The sequence below is a fragment of the Tenrec ecaudatus genome, chromosome 1 (genome assembly GCF_050624435.1).
Source record: "Tenrec ecaudatus isolate mTenEca1 chromosome 1, mTenEca1.hap1, whole genome shotgun sequence".
NCBI classification, from domain to species: domain Eukaryota; kingdom Metazoa; phylum Chordata; class Mammalia; order Afrosoricida; family Tenrecidae; genus Tenrec; species Tenrec ecaudatus.
Window position 1 is genome coordinate 78,402,058 of NC_134530.1, and position 18,377 is coordinate 78,420,434.

The 18,377-nt window shown below is 51.2% G+C and overlaps 1 protein-coding gene across 2 annotated transcripts in view; it reads right to left on the reverse strand.

Annotated features, from left to right (window-relative positions):
* The window catches only part of SLC1A7 (solute carrier family 1 member 7), a 58,633-nt gene extending 42,130 nt beyond the window's left edge, over positions 1 to 16,503 (reverse strand). The window contains exons 1-2 of one of the 2 annotated variants that reach the window (XM_075556285.1): positions 16,354 to 16,503; positions 8,656 to 8,735 (exon numbers count right to left, since the gene is read on the reverse strand). In XM_075556285.1, the coding sequence (XP_075412400.1) occupies positions 8,656 to 8,735; positions 16,354 to 16,488 (215 nt within the window). In that variant the 5' untranslated portion in view covers positions 16,489 to 16,503. The remainder of the gene's footprint in view (positions 1 to 8,655; positions 8,736 to 16,353) is intronic. The other variant, XM_075556294.1, reaches the window with a different exon arrangement.
* Between the last annotated feature and the right edge of the window lie 1,874 nt (positions 16,504 to 18,377).

Genomic DNA, 18,377 nt, shown 5'->3' on the forward strand with positions numbered 1-18,377 from the left:
GTGGGTTAGGTGTCCGGCCGCTGACCGAAAGGTGATCAGTTTGTGGGAGAAAGATGAGGCGGTATCACTTCTGCCGTAAAGCTCGGCCATGTTGAAAAGCTGAGGGAGCCATCTGTGCCCTACAGGGACGCTCTGAGTCGGAGCCTACCAGTGGGCAGTGAGTTCGGTTCTTTTTCGAGTGATTGGATTCACTGAAATCAAAGGCACCTGTGAGGGGGCTTCATCACAAAGACAGGGGGCAGTCCCAGAAATGGCTAGCGCTAAGGGAGCCACGCTGGTCCTGCAGTTCAGTTGTCCTGCCAGCAAACAGATGCAGCAGAGGCTCCCCGCGGAGCCGCCTGGCTTCAGGGCACAGGGATGGTCGTTTGTTACGGCAGGGGACGGCAGGGGACTAAGACAGAGAAGCAGGAGGAGGCTGAAGACCTTCCAAAACGAACAAACCAAACTCGTTGCTAAGAAGGTGGCTCTGACTCATCAAGACCCCCCAGGGCAGAGTAGAAGGGCCTCATCTTTCTCCTGAGGAACGGAGGGTGGCTTGGAATTGCTGACCTTGGGGTTTCAAGGCCCCAGGTCTGATCCACCACGCTCCCCAGGCCTCCTTGGCTGAGGGACTGAACATTCCTAAATGCCATCCCTTCCTGTGATCTCCCTCCCTACTTGGTGAACTGACTACGTCTACAGAGGGCTTGAACCACGGGGGGGTCTGTGTGGCAGGGGAACTGGGGAGGCTGCGGCTGATGCTGCCTGGGGGGATACAAGAGCAGAGGGAAATGAGGCGGCAGGCACCAGATATTCATGGAAGATGAGGGATTTGACTGTCACCATCCAAGAGATAAAGAGCCCTATCGGCCCAGGGCTTAAACACCAGGCTGTTCACTGGAAGGTTGGTGGTTCGAACCCACCAGCCAGTCTGTGTAAGAGCGCTGTGTGAAGACTGCGATCCAGAACCCCTGTGGAGCAGTTCTGCTCTGTCCTGCAGGGGTCGCTGTGAGTGGGAATGGACTCGACGGGGTTTGTTCTGCACCCCGAGTGGCCCTGAGCACCACGTGACTGTGAGGTCTGTGGACATGGGCCGGGACCTGGTCCATGGGCCACTGGAGGCCACAGAGGCTCAGGAACGCACTGCTCGGATGAGGAGGGGCGCAGCGCAGATCTGCATCCTGTTGACGAAGCACGCAAATGTGCCTGGGTCCAGTGGGGCTTCCCAGAGGAGGTGCCATAGAAAAGCGAGACACCTGTCTGCTGAGCGGGGACAGAGACCAGGAAGACAGACAGAGGAGAGCCAGCAGGCGGCCGAAGGCCCCAGCCTTGTGTGTCCAGCACCACCACCACAGCGGAGACTGGAGAAGCCTGATGTGACCTTGATGTGGCACAGCCAGGCGCGATGATTGGGCTTCCGGTGCATTGTCTTAGTGATCCTCAGAATGGGCCCACAAGGAACAGAACCGGCGCATCAGCCCTGCACCCCAGTGCCAAGTGACTTGCTAAGGTTTGTGGTGCCAGTGAGAGACCAGGCACCTCTGTCTTTCCCCTGCACCCTCCTGCAGATGCCAGCCTCACCCACCTGTGCTGCCCACTCACTGTGACTGACCAGGTCACACGTGCCCAAGGGTCGGCTGACATAGAGAGACTGTGGTGTTGGAGGAGGTGGAAGTGGGCTCTAGAGGAACAGATAATGGGGAGACAGAGAGCCAGGCTCCCACCACTGGGGCTTCCCCTGTGGAACAAAGTGTCCCTGGAGGGTCTCTGCCAGAGGGGGTGGGCCTCCATGGCAGGCACCGGGGCTTGTCATTGCTCCCCCAATCCTCACTGTGACCACCCACGCTTGGCTTCACCAGATGTTCATTCTGCTACGGAACCATCACCCAGAGCACCAGGGAGAGGCGAGGGGGGGGAGGGGGCGGATAAACCTGCCCCTCTTGCTAGCCTTTCACATACAAACACCGTAACACCAACGCTCTCAGCGCTCTCTTTGCTCCAGCCAGCAGGCTGCCCCAACGCCATCCTTGGAAACAAGTGTGAGACTTTTAAAGCAAGCTCCTGCTTGGACTTCTTGTAGACCCTGGGTTAAGTAAACCCAGGGTGGATGCCAGTGAGGGCGTGGGAGGCAGTGGAGGAGGTCTGGACCGGAATGTTTCGCAAGCAGCTCTGGTGATCCGCTCTGCAGCCTTGACCAACAACCCCGAGGACACCCAGTGCCTGCTGCCAGGAGCAGAAGCTGAGAGAACAGAGGTGCAGGAGAGGCGAAGGGAAGGAGGGTCAGGGACTTCGAGTTAGGGACCCAGACGTGTGTCCCTCCCCACCCCCACAAAGGTCTCATTCTCTCGGGGTTGGAAATGTTTGAAAGTGCCACGGCTACTCTGCACCAGCCCAAACTCTGTCATAAACCAATGAAATGTATGCACACAGACCGGCTTTTCTCAAAGCCAGTGGAAATTCCATTTCCAGCCAGAAGAAGGGCCGTGAGTCTGGTGGGAAGAGAGGCCAGGCGATTTTGAGCCAGGGCTCAGGGTGCTGAGTCAACGGAGTGACTGAGTCACCTGGGGCAGGGGCCACTGACACGGGATCACAGGACGACCCACACCCCTGACTTCTGATCAGGTCGTTTTTAAGTTATGGGACTTGCCCAAGGCCACGCAGTTCATGTCTGGCAGGGCGGGGTGGGACGCCAGGTTTGTCTGACTGCAGGGTGCACTGTAGCAGTCTCCCTGCAAAGGTCCCTGTTCTGAGCGAGAAGTGTCACCCAGGTCAGTGGTTCGAAGGGTCCAAGCTGCAGGACAAGAGCCCCCACCGGTTTATGTTTACATACATTTTATTGTGCTTAAGGCGCATTCATGCACCGGGCAGTTCTACACAGGTTACTTAGTGGGCTGGGTTAAGTGTTTTCAGGGCACCTGTGTTCTTGTTGGTTCTCGGCTGGTCGAACCGTGTCCACCACTCTAGTTTCCCTGCCCTGGGGCCTTCTGTCTGTCCTGTAGAGTTGTTTCTGACTGCTTTGTCTCATACCGATGATTTTTAAAACGAGCTCCTTATTCTACACCAGAAAGTGAATCGTTGCAGGTATACTTAGTTTAAAATGCAACATCTTGTCCTTTGGTTACCTCATTCTTAATTTGTTCCTTTTTTTTGGGGGGGGGGTATTTTCTGATTCTTTTTTTTGGATTGAAAACAAAAGGTAACCATTGGACAAATTGTATAGGAATTGTTATATGAAATAACCCTAATCTGTGTAAACATTCACTGGAAACACAATAAAATTGAATTTTTTAAAAAAATGCTCATTATTCATGGGCAGTGTTTGTTATTTTATGAACCAACCTGTTATTTAGCCAAAGGGTAACCTCAGTGGGGAATTTCCATTTAAAGGGTAACAAGTATCTGAGGGCAAGGGTTTTGAAGAGACCTCTTGTCTCCACTCATCCCTAAGTCTGAGCTTATGAAAGAATGTGAGTGTGGTCTCACGTATTTCTCCTGCTGCCAGGCGCCATCTCTTGTGACCATGCCGTGACTTCACTCTCATGTAAGTATGTGTCTTGCCAGTCTCCTCCAACCCTGTGACCCCCCTGAGGGCAGGGACAGTGCCTCTTCCACCTCTGTGTCTGCGTGTCCAAGGCCAAGGAACCCGAAAGTGTCAGGGAGTGATGGCTGGAAACACCAATCCACGCATTGGCCAAGTATTGAGTACCTACTATGTGCCAGGCATTTGACTGGGTGCTGAGAACCCAGGGCTGCCTATCCACAGAGCCATGGCTCCGATTCTGTGGTGCTGTGGCCCCGGTGGAGCAGGGAGTGGTGGGTCCGTGGTACGATGCTCACTGCCCATGCAAAAGAAGGGCTCAACTCCCAGCCAATGCCCCTTGTGAGCAGCCCCCCCCCCCCATTGCTCAGGGGAGGCTTGCATGTCGCTGTGATGCAGATACGTTTCAGCGGCACTTCCAGACCAAGACAGACTAGGGAGAAAGGCCTGGCGGTCTCCCTTGGAAAAAATCAGCTGATGGAACACCCCCAAAATCGCAGCAGGGTGGTTGGTCCCATTGTGCACAGTGCTGTCACGAGTGGGGGCTGGCTTGACGGCTAACAGCATGGCCCCTCAGGAGATCAGCAAGTCAGCAAACGAACACTGCAGACGGATGGCTTATAGTACGTGCTGGGGGTGCAGTGAGAGGGAGGGGGTGGGATTGGTGAGTGGGGGAGGGGAGGAGAGCCTCCCGGGAGATCTGAAGGAAGAGGAGATATCAAGTGTTGAAGTGGGACATGTGGTGATGACCCTGAGGTGAGGCAGGGCTTTAGAGACTAGAAGGCCTGTGGGAGGGGAGTGGGTGCGGCGTGGTGAGGTCATGGGCTGAAGGGCAGGGGCATAGCCTCCTGAGCACGAGCAAGGAGATGACGACATACATCAAGTCGGTGCTGAGTCACGGCAACCCTTTAGGACCGGGAAGAACTGTCCCTGTGGGTTTCCGAGACTTCAACTCCTTTTATTTTAAAAATTATTTTAAAAAATCATTTTATCGGGGGCTCATACAACTCTTATCACAATCCATAATACATCAAGTGTATATAGCACATTTGTACATTCATTGCCCTCTTCATTCTCAAAACATTTGCTCATATATGACAAAATAATAATAATTTATGAATGATGAAGGGTTCATGAGGTAGGGGGAGTGGGGAGGGAGAGGGAAAATGAGCAGCAGATATTAAGGGCTCAAGTAGAAGGCAAATGTTTTGAGAATGATGATGGCAACAAATGTACATATGTTCTTTGCCTGGTCTTGGCAACAGGGACTCCATTTTGAATCTGGTGCCTTCAGTTTGGCTCTTAGAATTCACCTCTCATAGACCTCCCTTTCACTGATCTCCCTCTCTCACTGATCTCCCCCTCTCCTGCTCAACCTTCAGATTCCTGGAGCCAGCTCCTCCCTGAGCCAGAATGTTTTCTGAAGATATGTACACTCCCCTCTAGCTGTCCTTGGCATATAGATAAGTCAAAGACCTTCTCCCTTCTGAAGCACCTGTGTGCACAGATCCTCCCCAGCTTGGACCCTTCCCAGCTGTGCCTGCCAGCAGGAGTATAAAAACCACAGCCTAAATTTCCCAAAGCGCGGTTTCAAAGGCTCAATTCCCTGAGTTGCTGAATCCTCCCGCAAGCCTCCCAATAAAGCCTGCTTCTAAATTTTGCCAATTGGATCTTTGGTTCTGTTTCGTGCCCCAGAATCCCTTACATTCTTGGTGCCGAGACCCAGGATAGGGGTGCGGCTCCCCCCTCTTTTGGGAGTCCCCTGAGAGCCCCCTATCTCAAAAAATTCCTTACATTCTTGACACAATGGATGCATGTATGGATTGTGGTAAGAATTGTATGAGCCCCAAATAAAAGGATTAGCAAAACAAAAAAAAACATTTGCTCTCCACGTAAGCCCCTGGCATCAGCTCCTCATTTTTCCCTCTCCCTCCACTTTTCCCCTCCCTCATGAGCCCTTGGTAATTTATAAATTATTATTTTGTTATATCTTACACTGTCCCACATCTCCCTTCACCCACTTTTCTGTTGTCTATCCCCCAGGGAGGAGGTTATATGAAGATCCTTGTAATTGGGTCCCCTTTCTACCCCACCCTTCCTCTACCCTCCCGGTATCGCCACTCTCACCACTGGTCCTGCAGGAGTCATCTGTCCTGGATTCCCTGTATTTCCAGTTCCTCTCTGTACCAATGTACATCCTCTGGTCTAGCCAGATTTGTAAGGTAGAATTGGGATCATGATAGTGGTGGTGGTAGGGTGGGGGGAGCATTTAGGAACTAGAGGAAAGTTGTATGTTTCATTGTTGCTACACTGCACCCTGACTGGCTCATCTCCTCCCTGTGACCCTTCCACAAGGGGATGTCCAGTTGCCTACAGATGGGCTTTTTGACACCTCGTGATCGCACAGGCTGGTGTGCTTCTTCCATGTGGGCTTTGTTGCTTCTGAGCTAGATGGCCACTTGTTTACCTTCAAGTCTTTAAGACTCTAGACGACTTCAACTCTTTAAGGGAGTAGAAAGTTCCATCTTTCTACTGAGGAGTGGCTGGTGGTTTCAAACCGCTGACCTTGTAGATCACAGTCCAATGAGTAACCACTACACCACTAGGGGTCCTGACATAAACTAACAGCATGGCTCAATTCCATTTTCAAGAGTTCATTCAGGCCACCGGGTGGAGAGTCGGTAGGAGGAGAGGAACAGAAGCTCAGAGACCAGGTAGGTCCCGGCGTTCAGGGGCCTGTCCCCTGGAAGAGAGGTGGGGTGTCATGGTGTTCTCCTTAGGGGGAGGATCAGCTGTGGTTGACCGACTGGCTGTAAGGGTTGAGGGAGAGGGAATACGCGAGGTTTGGGAAGGTTCCGTTTGCGGGTGGTGCATGGAGGAGAGGCCCCTTGAGAGGGTCAGAGAAAGTGCAGTGCTCAGAGGTAGCGTCCAGAGAGCAAGCAGGATGCAGGGGCAGAGAGCAGGGGAGAAGCAAAGGGAAAGCAGGCCTGAAATCAAACCATAGTCTCTCCCATCAGACTGGTTCCCACCCACAGTGACCCTATAGGAGGGTAGAACTGCCCCTGTGAGTTTCTGAGATGGTAAAGCTTCATCTTTCTCCTGTGGAGAGGCTAGTGGTTTTGAACTACTGACCTTGGGGTTAGCAGCCCAGTGTGTAACCCACTTGCCAGCAGGGCTCATCAACTATATCACCACAGGCTATGGTGGGCAAGCACTGAAAGTGTCCTGTGGATTTAGAAATGGCGACCTCACCAGATTCTCTGACTCAGTGACTCAGAAGATGCATACAGAGGAGACAATAACCAGAGTGGCTTGAGGAGTCAGGGAAGGCTTCCTGAGGAAGGTGGCATTTCAGCAGAGCTTTCAAGGCTGAGTCCTGACAGACCTTGACATTGCCTGTAAGAAGCCAGCTGGTTCCCGACAAAGCCTCCTTGCAGGGAGCATGAAGTGCCCTCGGCTGATATCCTTGCGATTATCTCCGCCTCAGAAGGGGCAGCGGGTGGCGAGCAGCTGGGTGACTCCTCGCACAGGAGGCTGGAAGGCTGGAGACCCTCCCACAGGTGACAGAGCCCATGTACACCCAACCCCACCCGCCAGGACTCACAGGCTTGTCCGCTTCCTGCCCAGCAGAGGATTCCTGGCAAGGGAGGATTCCAAACCTCAGGTTCCAGGCCTCAGAGCAAAGGGCTCTTTAACACCACCCGGAACAGTCCGCTTGATCCATGGCGTCTAGAAGAAGTCGGAAGCTTGCCCAAGATCCCTCAGCACATCAGCGGACAGATCAAAGGAATCTTTCTATTGAGTTCCCATGGCTCCCACGCTCCTGGCTAAAATCAGGCACTCCAAGTCTTTCATATTTGGACAAGAGGCCACCTTCCAATTTCATCTCCCACCACCTCTTCCTCAAACCCATGATCCATGCCCTTGAATGCTTGGCATATGCAAATATATAATCTCTTAGAACCCTTACAAAGACTTTTGAATTAGATGTCATTATTCCCATTTTATTGATGAGAAAGCGAAGACTCAGAAAGATTTGATAACTTGTCTAAGGTTCTCTAAGGCTATACAGCCTTACAACTGAGCCATGATTTGGTCTCATGAGTATCTACAAAGCCATCTTTTCCCCATGCCAGGCTCATGATCGTGAGCCCCACTCTGGGGAGCAATCTCTGTCTCTGAGCTACCTGAGAGGAGTCTCTCTCATTGCCTCTGGGTTACATATCACAGTTAATTGTGTGCATATCTGCCTTCACCGTGGGTCTGTGAATGCTTCCAGGGAACTCAACCAACAGATGCATATTATCTGAAAGACATCAAAATGGGAATGAACTTGGCTATCAGGAAGAATAGCACCTGGCATCTTAAAGAATTGTCTTCAAACAAGCAGCCATCTAAGTATGTCACACCAAAGCTAAGTCCACACAGAAGAAGCACACTAGCCTGTGTGATCCAAGGATTATAAATAGTAAAATCCAAGACCAGAGGAGGGATTGGCAGTAGAGCTTAAATTCAGAGCACCTGGTATGCAGAAGGTGATGAATGATGGTGAAATCGCAAAATCCATTGACAGCATCCCTATGTGGAACAAGCCTCTGAAGAATCCCCTCTGACCATTGGCCAGGGATGTGATTAACCTTGTTATCAGACAGCATGCATTGCAAAGTGGATTCATGCTGAATGTGATTTAGCTAGGTCAAAATTTAACACCTAATCATTTGTTCTCCCTTTTGATCCGTCTTCAATTTGTTCAAGTTTTTATTATTGTCTACTTTCTTTGGAAAAAACAACCTGGGAATAAAGCAAGTTCCCTTCTACAGTGGGGAGGAAGCTGAGGTGCGAAGAAGTGAACTTGTTTGCCCAAGGTCCCACAGTGACAGTCACATCCTCTGGCTAACTCCACATCACTTGTTTAGCCCACTGGAAATGTCTACATGCATTGAATGGGACTGAAACAACTGGTGACCGTACTGCAGCCTACGTCCCGTAGAGACCCTATGACCATACCCCTGCTAGGGGCCACAGATGCAGTGCAGCTTCCCATAGCCAGAGCAGGAACCTGCAGAATCAATTCTCTGTCTCATCCACACCCGAGATGGGGTGGCCAACTCCCTGCCCCAGAGTGCCACTCCTCTCACCTGGAGACCACCAGCGGGAGGATCAGCATCTTCAGCATCCTCATCAAGAGCTCGCCAGGGAACTGGAAGTAACTAATCTCCTGAAAGCACAGCAAGAGCAGGCAAGGAAAACTTCTTAGCTACTTCATTCTTTACACCCTTCTCAACACTCTCCCTCCCCACGCTCCTGGCCCCGTGCCTAGCAGGTGGGCAGCAGTCAACAGAGAAGGCATTGGCTTTGGCATCAAACAAGCCTAGCTTCCAATCCTGATTCCCCTCATAATGAGCTGTGTGCCCTTAAGCACATTACTTGACTTCTCTGAGCTTGTTTTCCCACCTGTAACATCAGGGTAATAACTATCCTATAGGATCGTTAAGGAGCTCTGGTGTTGTCGTGGTTTTGCACTGGGCTGCTAACCACAAGGTCCTCAGTTTGAAACCACCAGCGGCTCCGCTGGGGAAAGATAGGGCTTTCTACTCTCATGAAGAATTAGTCTCAGAAATTCCTGCACGCAGTTTACTGTGCCCATCGGGTTGCTATGAGTTGGCATCAACTTGATGGCAGTGAGTTTGGTCTATACGATCATTGTTGTTCTGTGCCACTGAGTTGATTCTGATTCATAGCAACTCTATAAAAAACACCTCTCACTCCTACCTTGTCCAGGTCAATTTATAGCATCCCTGTAGGACAGCTGTTCTCAACCTGTGAGTCGCAACCCCTTTGGGGGTTGAATGACTCTTTCACAGGGGTCGCGCAATTCATAACAGTAACAAAATGACAGTGAAGAAGTAGCAAGGAAAATGATTTTATGGTTGGGGGGTCACCACCACATGAGGAGCTGTAAGAAAGGGTCGCAGCCTGAGGAAGGTGAGACCCACTGCTGTGGGACCATGTAGAACTGCCCCTGTGAGTTTCTGAGACTATCAATGGTTTATAGAAATAGAGTGTCCCTCTGGTGGCTGGGGGTTTCAAACTGCTGACAGAGTAAAACTGCGCTGTAACCCTGTGGAGCCCAGTCACCAGGGGGTTTTCCCATGGACTAGCTGGTGAGTTGAAATGCCAACCTTTCAGTTACCAGCCAAGTACGTATGCACTTCTTACAGGCTCATCAGGCTCAATGAGAGTGGACAAAGAGTGCTTAGCACAGGGCTGGGGTGAGAGTAACTGCCCAGTAACCACAGTAACAGTCCCCACCTCTTGCCTATCTTCCCCGCCCTCCTCCCTGCTATCACTAGCTACCTCATCTAGGAAATGGGGCGCAGCACATGGGCAGGATTGTGTACGGTCCACACACACTCCTTCAGTCCAACTTAAACAGATCATGGTATTCTTGTGCCTGGTTTCCCTAACTGGATCCGATCCACTTTCTCCTCACTTCGCACCGCACACTCTGCCTTTCCCCATCAGCCACTCTGTGGGGCCAGTGCCTGTGCGCCCCACTGCAGCAGAGACACCAGCAAGACGGCGGCAGTCTTCTTCCATAGCGCGTTCCGCCATGGAAGCCCTAGGAAGCAACCTGACTATGACCTATAAGGTCTTTAAGCAGTTGTATTGGCATCTAATTCACATACCACACAATCCAGTAGTTCAGTCACATCAAGAAGTGTTGTACAGTCATCACCACAATCAATTTTAGGTTGGTTTCTTCATTCTTGTACCCATCCTTATTAGCACCCCCTTTCCCCACCATGTTCCCTGCCAAATGGGGCTTTCTACTCAGTAAACAGGGACAGTCTCAGAAACCCACCGAGCGCTTCTATCCTGTCCTATAGGGTCGTCATGAGTCGCATCGACTTGCGGCAGGCTGGTTTTTGTTGTTGTTTCCCCTGTCATCCCCTTAAGAGCCATTACTTCATTTCCTGTTTCCATAGATTTACCTATCCTGCGGTGCCTATACAGAAAAACGTTTTTCAAAAGGACAAAAATCTAACAATAACAAAGTAAAACAGATTAAAATCTCCATCCAAATGAAAGCAGAAAATATTAAACACTAAAACAAATTTAAAATGAATAAAAAAGGGAGATCAAATGAGAAGGTGTTGAGTTTTAATGTAACTGCATCTGTAATCCTCCGCTCTCCAATGCTGATAGGCCGGTAGGATCTCCATCAGTCAACCTCAGAGCCATGAGAACCAGTTAGGATCAACCTCTCTCGTGGCATCACATTCAAACGTTGAGAGAGAGAGGATCGCACTGCATTGGGGAGACAGAGCTCCCAGTGCTCAGAGTTCTCCCGTCAAGCCTCCTTCGAGGCTGCTGATCTAGCCTGTCCACAAAGCCTTTGTAGAGTTCAAGGCCTAATAGAGTCATGACCAGAGCCCATTACCGAAGCATAACGAGATCGCTTAATTCCGTTCCACTCACATTTCAGAGAAATCACAAATAACTTTCTTATATAATCAAAGAACACACCATGTGTTGCTTCTCTGAAATTCAAATGTGACGGCATCCAGGGTGGGAGAGTTCGCTTTGTGAAATGGGGCACCTCAGCTGCTCCCCTCGGTAGACAAGGCTGTGCGTGAGGCAAGTGAAGATTCGGTCCTTGCCTGGTCTAGTTCAGTCTCCTTATGGATGAAGAAGCTGAGCTGGGAGAGGACTATGAGGGGCCTACACAACGAGCTGGCAGTACCACCAGACCACAGGCATGCTCCCTGGTCCCAGTCTAGGAGCCTCTTCATTGGCTTGGCTCTCAGAGAAGCCAGCCTAAGCCAAACATCTCTATTGAAAAACACCACCAATAGTATTTTCCATGTTCTCAAGTGTATGGGTTCATTTCCCTCACTCTTGGGACCTCATTCCAAGAACACTGCATTCTCCCGTTCCAATTTGGACACATTGCTCTCCAGATCTAGTTGTTTTTCACCGGTCTTTTCTTCACGATCATCCTGAATTTTAACCTGTACGGGAACTCAGAATTTCTGGACCATTGGGATTTTTGGTTTACTTCCTTGTTTTGCTGGAACATCTCCTTTGGTGGCTTCATGAGAGAGGGTTGGCAGGAGAGATGCTCTTTTCTGAGTCCTTACATGAGTAAAAATGCTTTTATTCCACTTGACCTCTGATTAATAATCTGACCTTGGTGGAATAATGTCTCCAAATTTTGAAAGCATTCTTGTAGTGTTGCTCAAGATGTCTAGTGACGTTTTTATTTCTGAATTCCACAAGAACAATTTTATCCTCTCAGAAGCATGTAAGGATCATCTGTTTTCTGTAATCTCATAATGATATGCCATGATGGGTTTTCTTGGTCTTCTTTTTAAAAATTCATAATGCTGCACATACCTTCCACCTCTGGGAGACCCTGCTGTATTCTCTGCCGACTCTCTCCTCCATTTTCATGCTGTCCTAAAACTAGAATGTCTACCATCCTACTTCTTCCTTATTTTGCTTTTGTTTTACTTTCCAGCAGATTGATTGTTGTCCTAGGTATTGAAATTTTCAGGTTGACACTCTTTTCTACTTTAAATTTCCAAGAAGTCTTTCTGGTTCTTGGATGGTACAGCTTTTACTTTTCTTTTCTTTTTAAAAAGCATCCTGTTCTGTTTTATGGTCACTGTCTCTTCTTGTAGATCTCTAAAGATCTTTAGGAAAGAGTTTCCATCATTGTAGTCGGTTCCCCCCTTCTCCCTCCATCTCCCCTCACCCTCCAGGTATCCACTAACTCTCATTATTGGTCCTGAGGGGTTTATCTGTCCTGGATTCCCTGTGTTGCAAGCTTTTATCTGTACCAGTGAACATGCTCTGGTCTAGCCGGATTTGTAAGGTAGGATTGGAGTCATGATAGTGGTTGGGGAGGAAGAATTAAAAAACTAGAGGAAAATTGTATGTTCCGCTCCCAGGGGGTCAGACAGCAGAAAAGTGGATGAAAGGGTTCATGAGGGAGGGAGGGAGGAAAGGGAGGAAGGAGAGGGGGAGAAATGGGTTGATACCAAGGGTTCAAGTAGAAAGAAAATGTTTTGAGAATGATGATGGCAACATATATACAAATATACAAATGTGCTCAACACAATTGGTGTATATTTGGATTGTGATATGAGTTATAAGAGCCCCTAATAAAATGATTTTTTTAATGTTTCAGAAGTTTTCTTCTCCTCCCTATGTTATTGCTGCTTCCTTAGAGACCCTCTTGCATTTGCTAGTCTCTGTCTTCTTCTTCGATGCTTTGTCCAGGGATATCCGGTGACCGTGGCTCTGTGCTCATCTGTAAACGGGAGGCAGAAGCTTCTGTCTGTAGGAGCAGCACTTGTTACCGATGTCCTCGGGACAGGCAGGGTGGTGGGGTAGGGGCACGCCTGGCCTTTCCCAGGGTGTGGGCAGGAATGGAATCCCCGTCCTAAGAAGCTGGAGAGCCTTTCTTGGATGACTCAGTGGGAGAAGTCCCGTGGAGGAGGGAGTGGGAGGTGACTGAGGCTGTGTCTGAGCCCAGGTCCCAGCAATCTTGAAGCTGTGCTGTGGATCCTGAATTCAGAGTGCAGGTGTTCACAAATTAGCAAGAGCCTGATATCTCACTACCGCCTCCCCCTTACACACACACACACACACACACACACACACACACACACACACCAAATCCAAAGCCAGCAATTCAGACTCATGTCGACTCCATGTGTTACAGGCTAGCATGGCTCTTAGGGTTTTCTTGGCTGTACTCTTATTGGAAGCAGATTGCCAGGTATTTCTTCTGTGGTACCACAGGGTAGGTCTGAATCATCAACCTTTTGGACAATAGCCAAGATGGGCTCCATATCCCTAAGGAGAGGTGGAAGAATGAGGAATGCCCTGGTTATGGGGACTGGAAGGGACCTGGGGATCTAACTGCTTCAGTTGCAACATTAACAACCAACATCCCCACCTTCAGCCCCCGTGCACACACCCATCCCTTCACCTTCTGCAAAACCTTGCACTCAATTCGAAGCCATCTGTCCTTCTCTAAGACAAGCCCAGCTTGACGTCGGCCTCCCCAAACTCTGTTCTCTTTGCTCTGCTAAATCAGCTCCTTCAACTCCGGAGATGCCGCGTCAGACGGAACTCTGTTCTAGCGGCTCAGCTTTGGTTGCCCCCTTTTGCATTTGCAGTCTCTTGGTTCTTGGGGACTTATATCTTTGAAACACTTTGATTCCAATTGTAGGGAGCTTCAGGAAGGCAGGCAACTCCAACCCTCGGTGGCTTCCCTGGAAGTTTTGAAGCAGTCTCCGGTTTTCAATGAGCGCCTTGTTCCCAAAGGTCAAATCTTGTGACTTTTAGTCATTCTTTTCAAAGTTAGGACACCTGGCCGTTTCCCAAATTGTTGATGTTTTTGCCTGTTACATAAGCTTACAAAACAAGAAGGGGGCGGTTTCTGAGTCCAGGCAAAGAGATCAAACAGAAATCCTGGGCTTCCAAGCAAGATGCTAAAAAAGCCAATTCATGTCAAGTAATTGTCCTCAGACTCCACATCCTTCCTTTAATTTATCTGGCAGGTTAATCCGGACCGGAATACATTTGCATTTCCAAACAGATGGGGGAAGGCAGCTTTGGCTAAGGAGGTCCCAGATGAGTCTGGCTTTTAATAACAGGCATTCCGATGTGTTTTCACAAAATAATCTCCCTGCAGGAAATATCTTTTTGTTACTGAGGGCAGTTAAAGAGAGTAGATTGTGCTGCGGCCAAGTCCATTCAACAAAGGGGTGAGGGTTCTTTCTGTGCTACTGCCGAGCGGGGCTCCAGTTTCCTCCAAGAAGGCCCGTCCAACACCTCCTGGCCATCGAGTCCAGGCGGACTCAGAGTATGTCCATAGCACAGAGCAGAACTGCCCCTGTGCGTGATGGGAGCAGAAAACCCTGTCTTTCTCCCGAGGAGTGGCTGGTGGGTTGAAACTGCTGATCTTGTGGATTAAAGTCCAGCTTGTGTCCACCGTGTCACCAGAAAGCCTGGCTTTTGAGGTCCCCAGAGCCGGAAACTGGTGGGAAGGAATCGATGCATCTGTGACTAGCAAGGCAGCCAGTGGGCTGGCAGAGGGGGACGGGCATGGGAGGAGAGTCCAGAAGCCCGTGAAGAAAGACGTGAAGCATGAGATGGCTCTGGATGGAGACGGCGCTTCAAGAGCAGATCAGGGAGGAAGAGATGAAGCAGCATTGATGAAACAACTGTTGTAAGACCAGCATCGGCGGATCCTTCCCGGTACTACCATGTTCAGAGACAGGCACTTCCACCTTCTCCACGTTATAGACAAGGAAACTGAAGCCCAGAGATGAGCTAGGATGGTCCTCAGGTCACAGGTCACTTTCTGGGAAGTATCGGAATTCCTCCCGAGTCCACAAGAAAAATACAGAGCCAACCCTGTGCTGGGGTCGCTCCCTTCTGACTGTGTGCGGCAGGGATCAGGGATTCACTGAGCTCTTCAGGCCACCGCCACTGCCACCTTGACGGAAGCAAACCACGGGCTCTGTTCCAGGGTGCTACCCTGGGTGTGTGTGTGTGTGTGTGTGTGTGTGTGTGTGTGTGTGTGTGTGTGTGTGTGTGTGTCAAACCAGGCCAACGGCTCAGCACGTGGTGAAAGAGCTGGGCTCAAACCTTTTCTCGAGCCCAGGGCCCCCGGGGGCCATGCTCCCCGCTGAAGAAGTGGCAGAGGCTCACCAGTGTTGTCCCGGTTGTGGCAACTGTCGTGAGAGTGGTCCCGTCCCCTCTAAAAGGAGGGGGCCTCTAACTTTTAACAGAGACCAAGTCTCCGCCCCCAGACCCTGCTGTGCAGGCAGTCCTGGGCTTCCGGGAGCTGTGGGAAGAGGCACTGTCTGGAGCTCATTTGAGTGTCTCCACACCCTTGAAGGAGGCCTGTGGCCTAGTGGTTATGCAAAGGGCTGATAACTGTAAGGTCCGTGGTTCAAGACCACCAACCGCTCCCTGGGGGAAAGATGGGGTTTTCTACTCCCATAGAGAGTTACAGCCTTGAAAATCCACAGCAGCGGGGCTACCCGTCCTCTGGGGTCGCCATGGCAGGGACTTGGGGTTTGGGTGATCGCTCCTGAGGAGTGAGGAGGAAAAGAGGTGACTCTCTGGGCAAGGCACCGTCACCCTTCCAAAAACCCAAACCGGAACTGTGTGTGGGAGTAGGAAGTCCCGTCTTTCTCCTGAGGAGTGGCTGGTGGTTTCGAACAGCAAACCTTGCGATTGCAGCCCAAGGCATAACCACAGCACCACCTCTGCAGTTACGCAAGCCAGAAATCTCTGTCCCCCAACTCCATATTCCATCCACCACCATTTCCTGAAGGTCCCTCTTTGACAAAATTCTCAAATTTGCCCCATTCCACCCCCAGGGCCATACCTCACCCCTACAGCTGCCTCCTCCCTCAGTCCCCTGCCTCACCCTTACATTGCACCCCACCCCCACCCCACTGCTCAAAAATCTGACCGCATTGCCCTCCTCTCGTGGTTGCCTCGAGTCCAGTTGGTGAAGTGGTGAGAGGCGTGTGTTCCGGCTCCTGCCTCGTGAGAAAGGTCTGCTTCCCACCCCCAGAGTCACACATGCGCCGGGCCTTTGCTCCTGCACCCCCTCGCCCAGCATGCCCTGCGGCCACAGCTCCAGACCCAGTAGTGGCGTCTCCCTCGGGTCCTGCAGGGCTTTTGTCACACCCATGCTCATTGCCAGGGAGCTAAGGAGTTGGAATGCAACCCCAACCCCACAGATAGGCAGCTCCCCTCCCAGCCGGCAACCCTGAAGCATGGGGGGAGGGGGGACTGACCTGAGGGGAGAGGCGCCGAGTTCTCAAGAAGAAGCCAAGGAGGCAGCCAATGATGACGGACAGCACCGACAGGATGAGCAGTCCGTTCCGCTTGCACACATCCCTCCCGCGCGCCAGGATGGCACCCGACACCATGGTGAGCCCAGCCCGCCGGCCTGGGGCACAGCACCATTCCATGCACTGGAGGCCAGCGGGGACACAGGCCCAGTGGGCTTTCTGTCTTCTTGGCAGGCAGATGGTCAGGGTCGCTAGGGACCAGTGGCCTGCCCCCAAGTCATGGCCTGTGTGGCCGCTCCAGAGAGAAGCCCCAATCCTATTACTGGTGGCATCATTAGAAGCCACGAGGAGATTAGTGCCTGGGAAATTAGAACAGGCCACGTGGTTTGGGGATTCCGCCTTCAATGCCCACTGCTTCTCTTCACCCCGGGAGGGGCCCTGTAGTGGTGGGAGGAGCTGTCAGTGGATTGGTTTGATTTTTACCTGCAGATTGTTCTAGAAAACATTGATGACAATGACATTCTAGTAGTTAACTCATTCACGTCCATGGAGTTGATTGCGCCTCCGTGACTGGCCCAATTGGACAAGGTAGAACTCCTCTGTGTGGGTTTCTTAGACTACAAACTCTGTACCGGAGTAGAAAGCCTCGTCTTTCTCCTGCGGAGCAGCTGGTGGTTTTGAGTTGCCGACCTTGCACTTATTGTGCTCTGCGTGCTATTCTAGAAGCACACTGAATCCTAACACCAGGCCCACAAAGTAGCGCCGTTTACAGAGGAGGAGGGAAGGCACAGAGAAACTGTGCTGGGCAGGCCACATGTGCCAGGCCTGCTCTGCTGCTTTGCCTCCACCAAATATGGGGACTCACCGGAAGAACACTTGCTCCCCAGCTTCTCTTTACTGAAAGGGAGAGACCGAATCTCTGGCAGCCAGAATCCCTTGGCCACATGGTCCCAGAACCAGGACATTTGGGGTTCCGTTGGTTTATATTCATCCGCATGAGCAGCTGGATGGGCGCTGGCATATGGGGGCAGAACCGTGGGAATGTGAGGTTTGAGCTCAGTAGACCTGAGTTTGAACTTGGCCTTTGCCACTCACTACAGAACAGAGAGAACGAGCTGTATCCTTCAGGCTGGTTGATGCCGAAAGCCCTGGGTACCCGACCGGTCCTCAGAGCCCACGCTTCTGAAAGACAGACACTGAGACCTTCTCTCATGTCCTCGCTCTGCCGCTCTGTGACCTGGAACAGCCACTGAAACGCCCCGTGCCTCAGCCCCCCCATCTGTAAAAGTAGATCATAAAGGCTAGGTAGCTTCTCCCTCACTAGGTTGGGTGCGGACTCCCAGGCAGGGGTATTTGTGAGCCGTGATGCACCCTACAGGGGAAGGTGTTAGTACCATCATCACACCGAGCATTCTTGGTGGAAGGTTTTCTGTCGGTTAATTCTTGTGGCCTGGCCTGCCCTTTAAAGCCAGAGGGAATTAACCCTCGCCCGCTTTACCGGCAATCTGTAATCTCATTAGGGGCAGTCAGGCTGCAGCAGGCAGCAGCTGGGATAGGGGTGGGACGTAAGGGTGACCGGGAGTGCAGGGACGGCTGCCACCTGGCTCCCAGGGGAGGACCAAGAAGCCAGGGGAGGAGGACTGGGTACAGGCAGAGTCCACAGACAGAGTCCCAAGTGGGAGGAGACACTGGGATCCTGGACCCCTTGGGGGTTCCCTCCCCTCTGCCCTCGGTCTTGCTCTCTTTGGAATGAGCTAGTGCATTCCGAGGATGCTGGTTTAATAAACCAGCCTTCTGCAGTCCCCAACCCCCTTTGTTAGACAGGGCAACTGCTGGAGATGCGGGTGGGGAGTCTGATGGTTCCATCCAATTCTGATTCTGTAAGTAAAGAGATTTCTGATGTACGCTCTGTGTCTAGAGGAAAGCAGTCAGTGACCCTCCTATATGGCTAAGAAGGGATTTTATGTCAAGAAGTAACTGAATATCAAGAAAGCATCCCAGCCTGGTCCAACTCAAGCTGGCGCCTT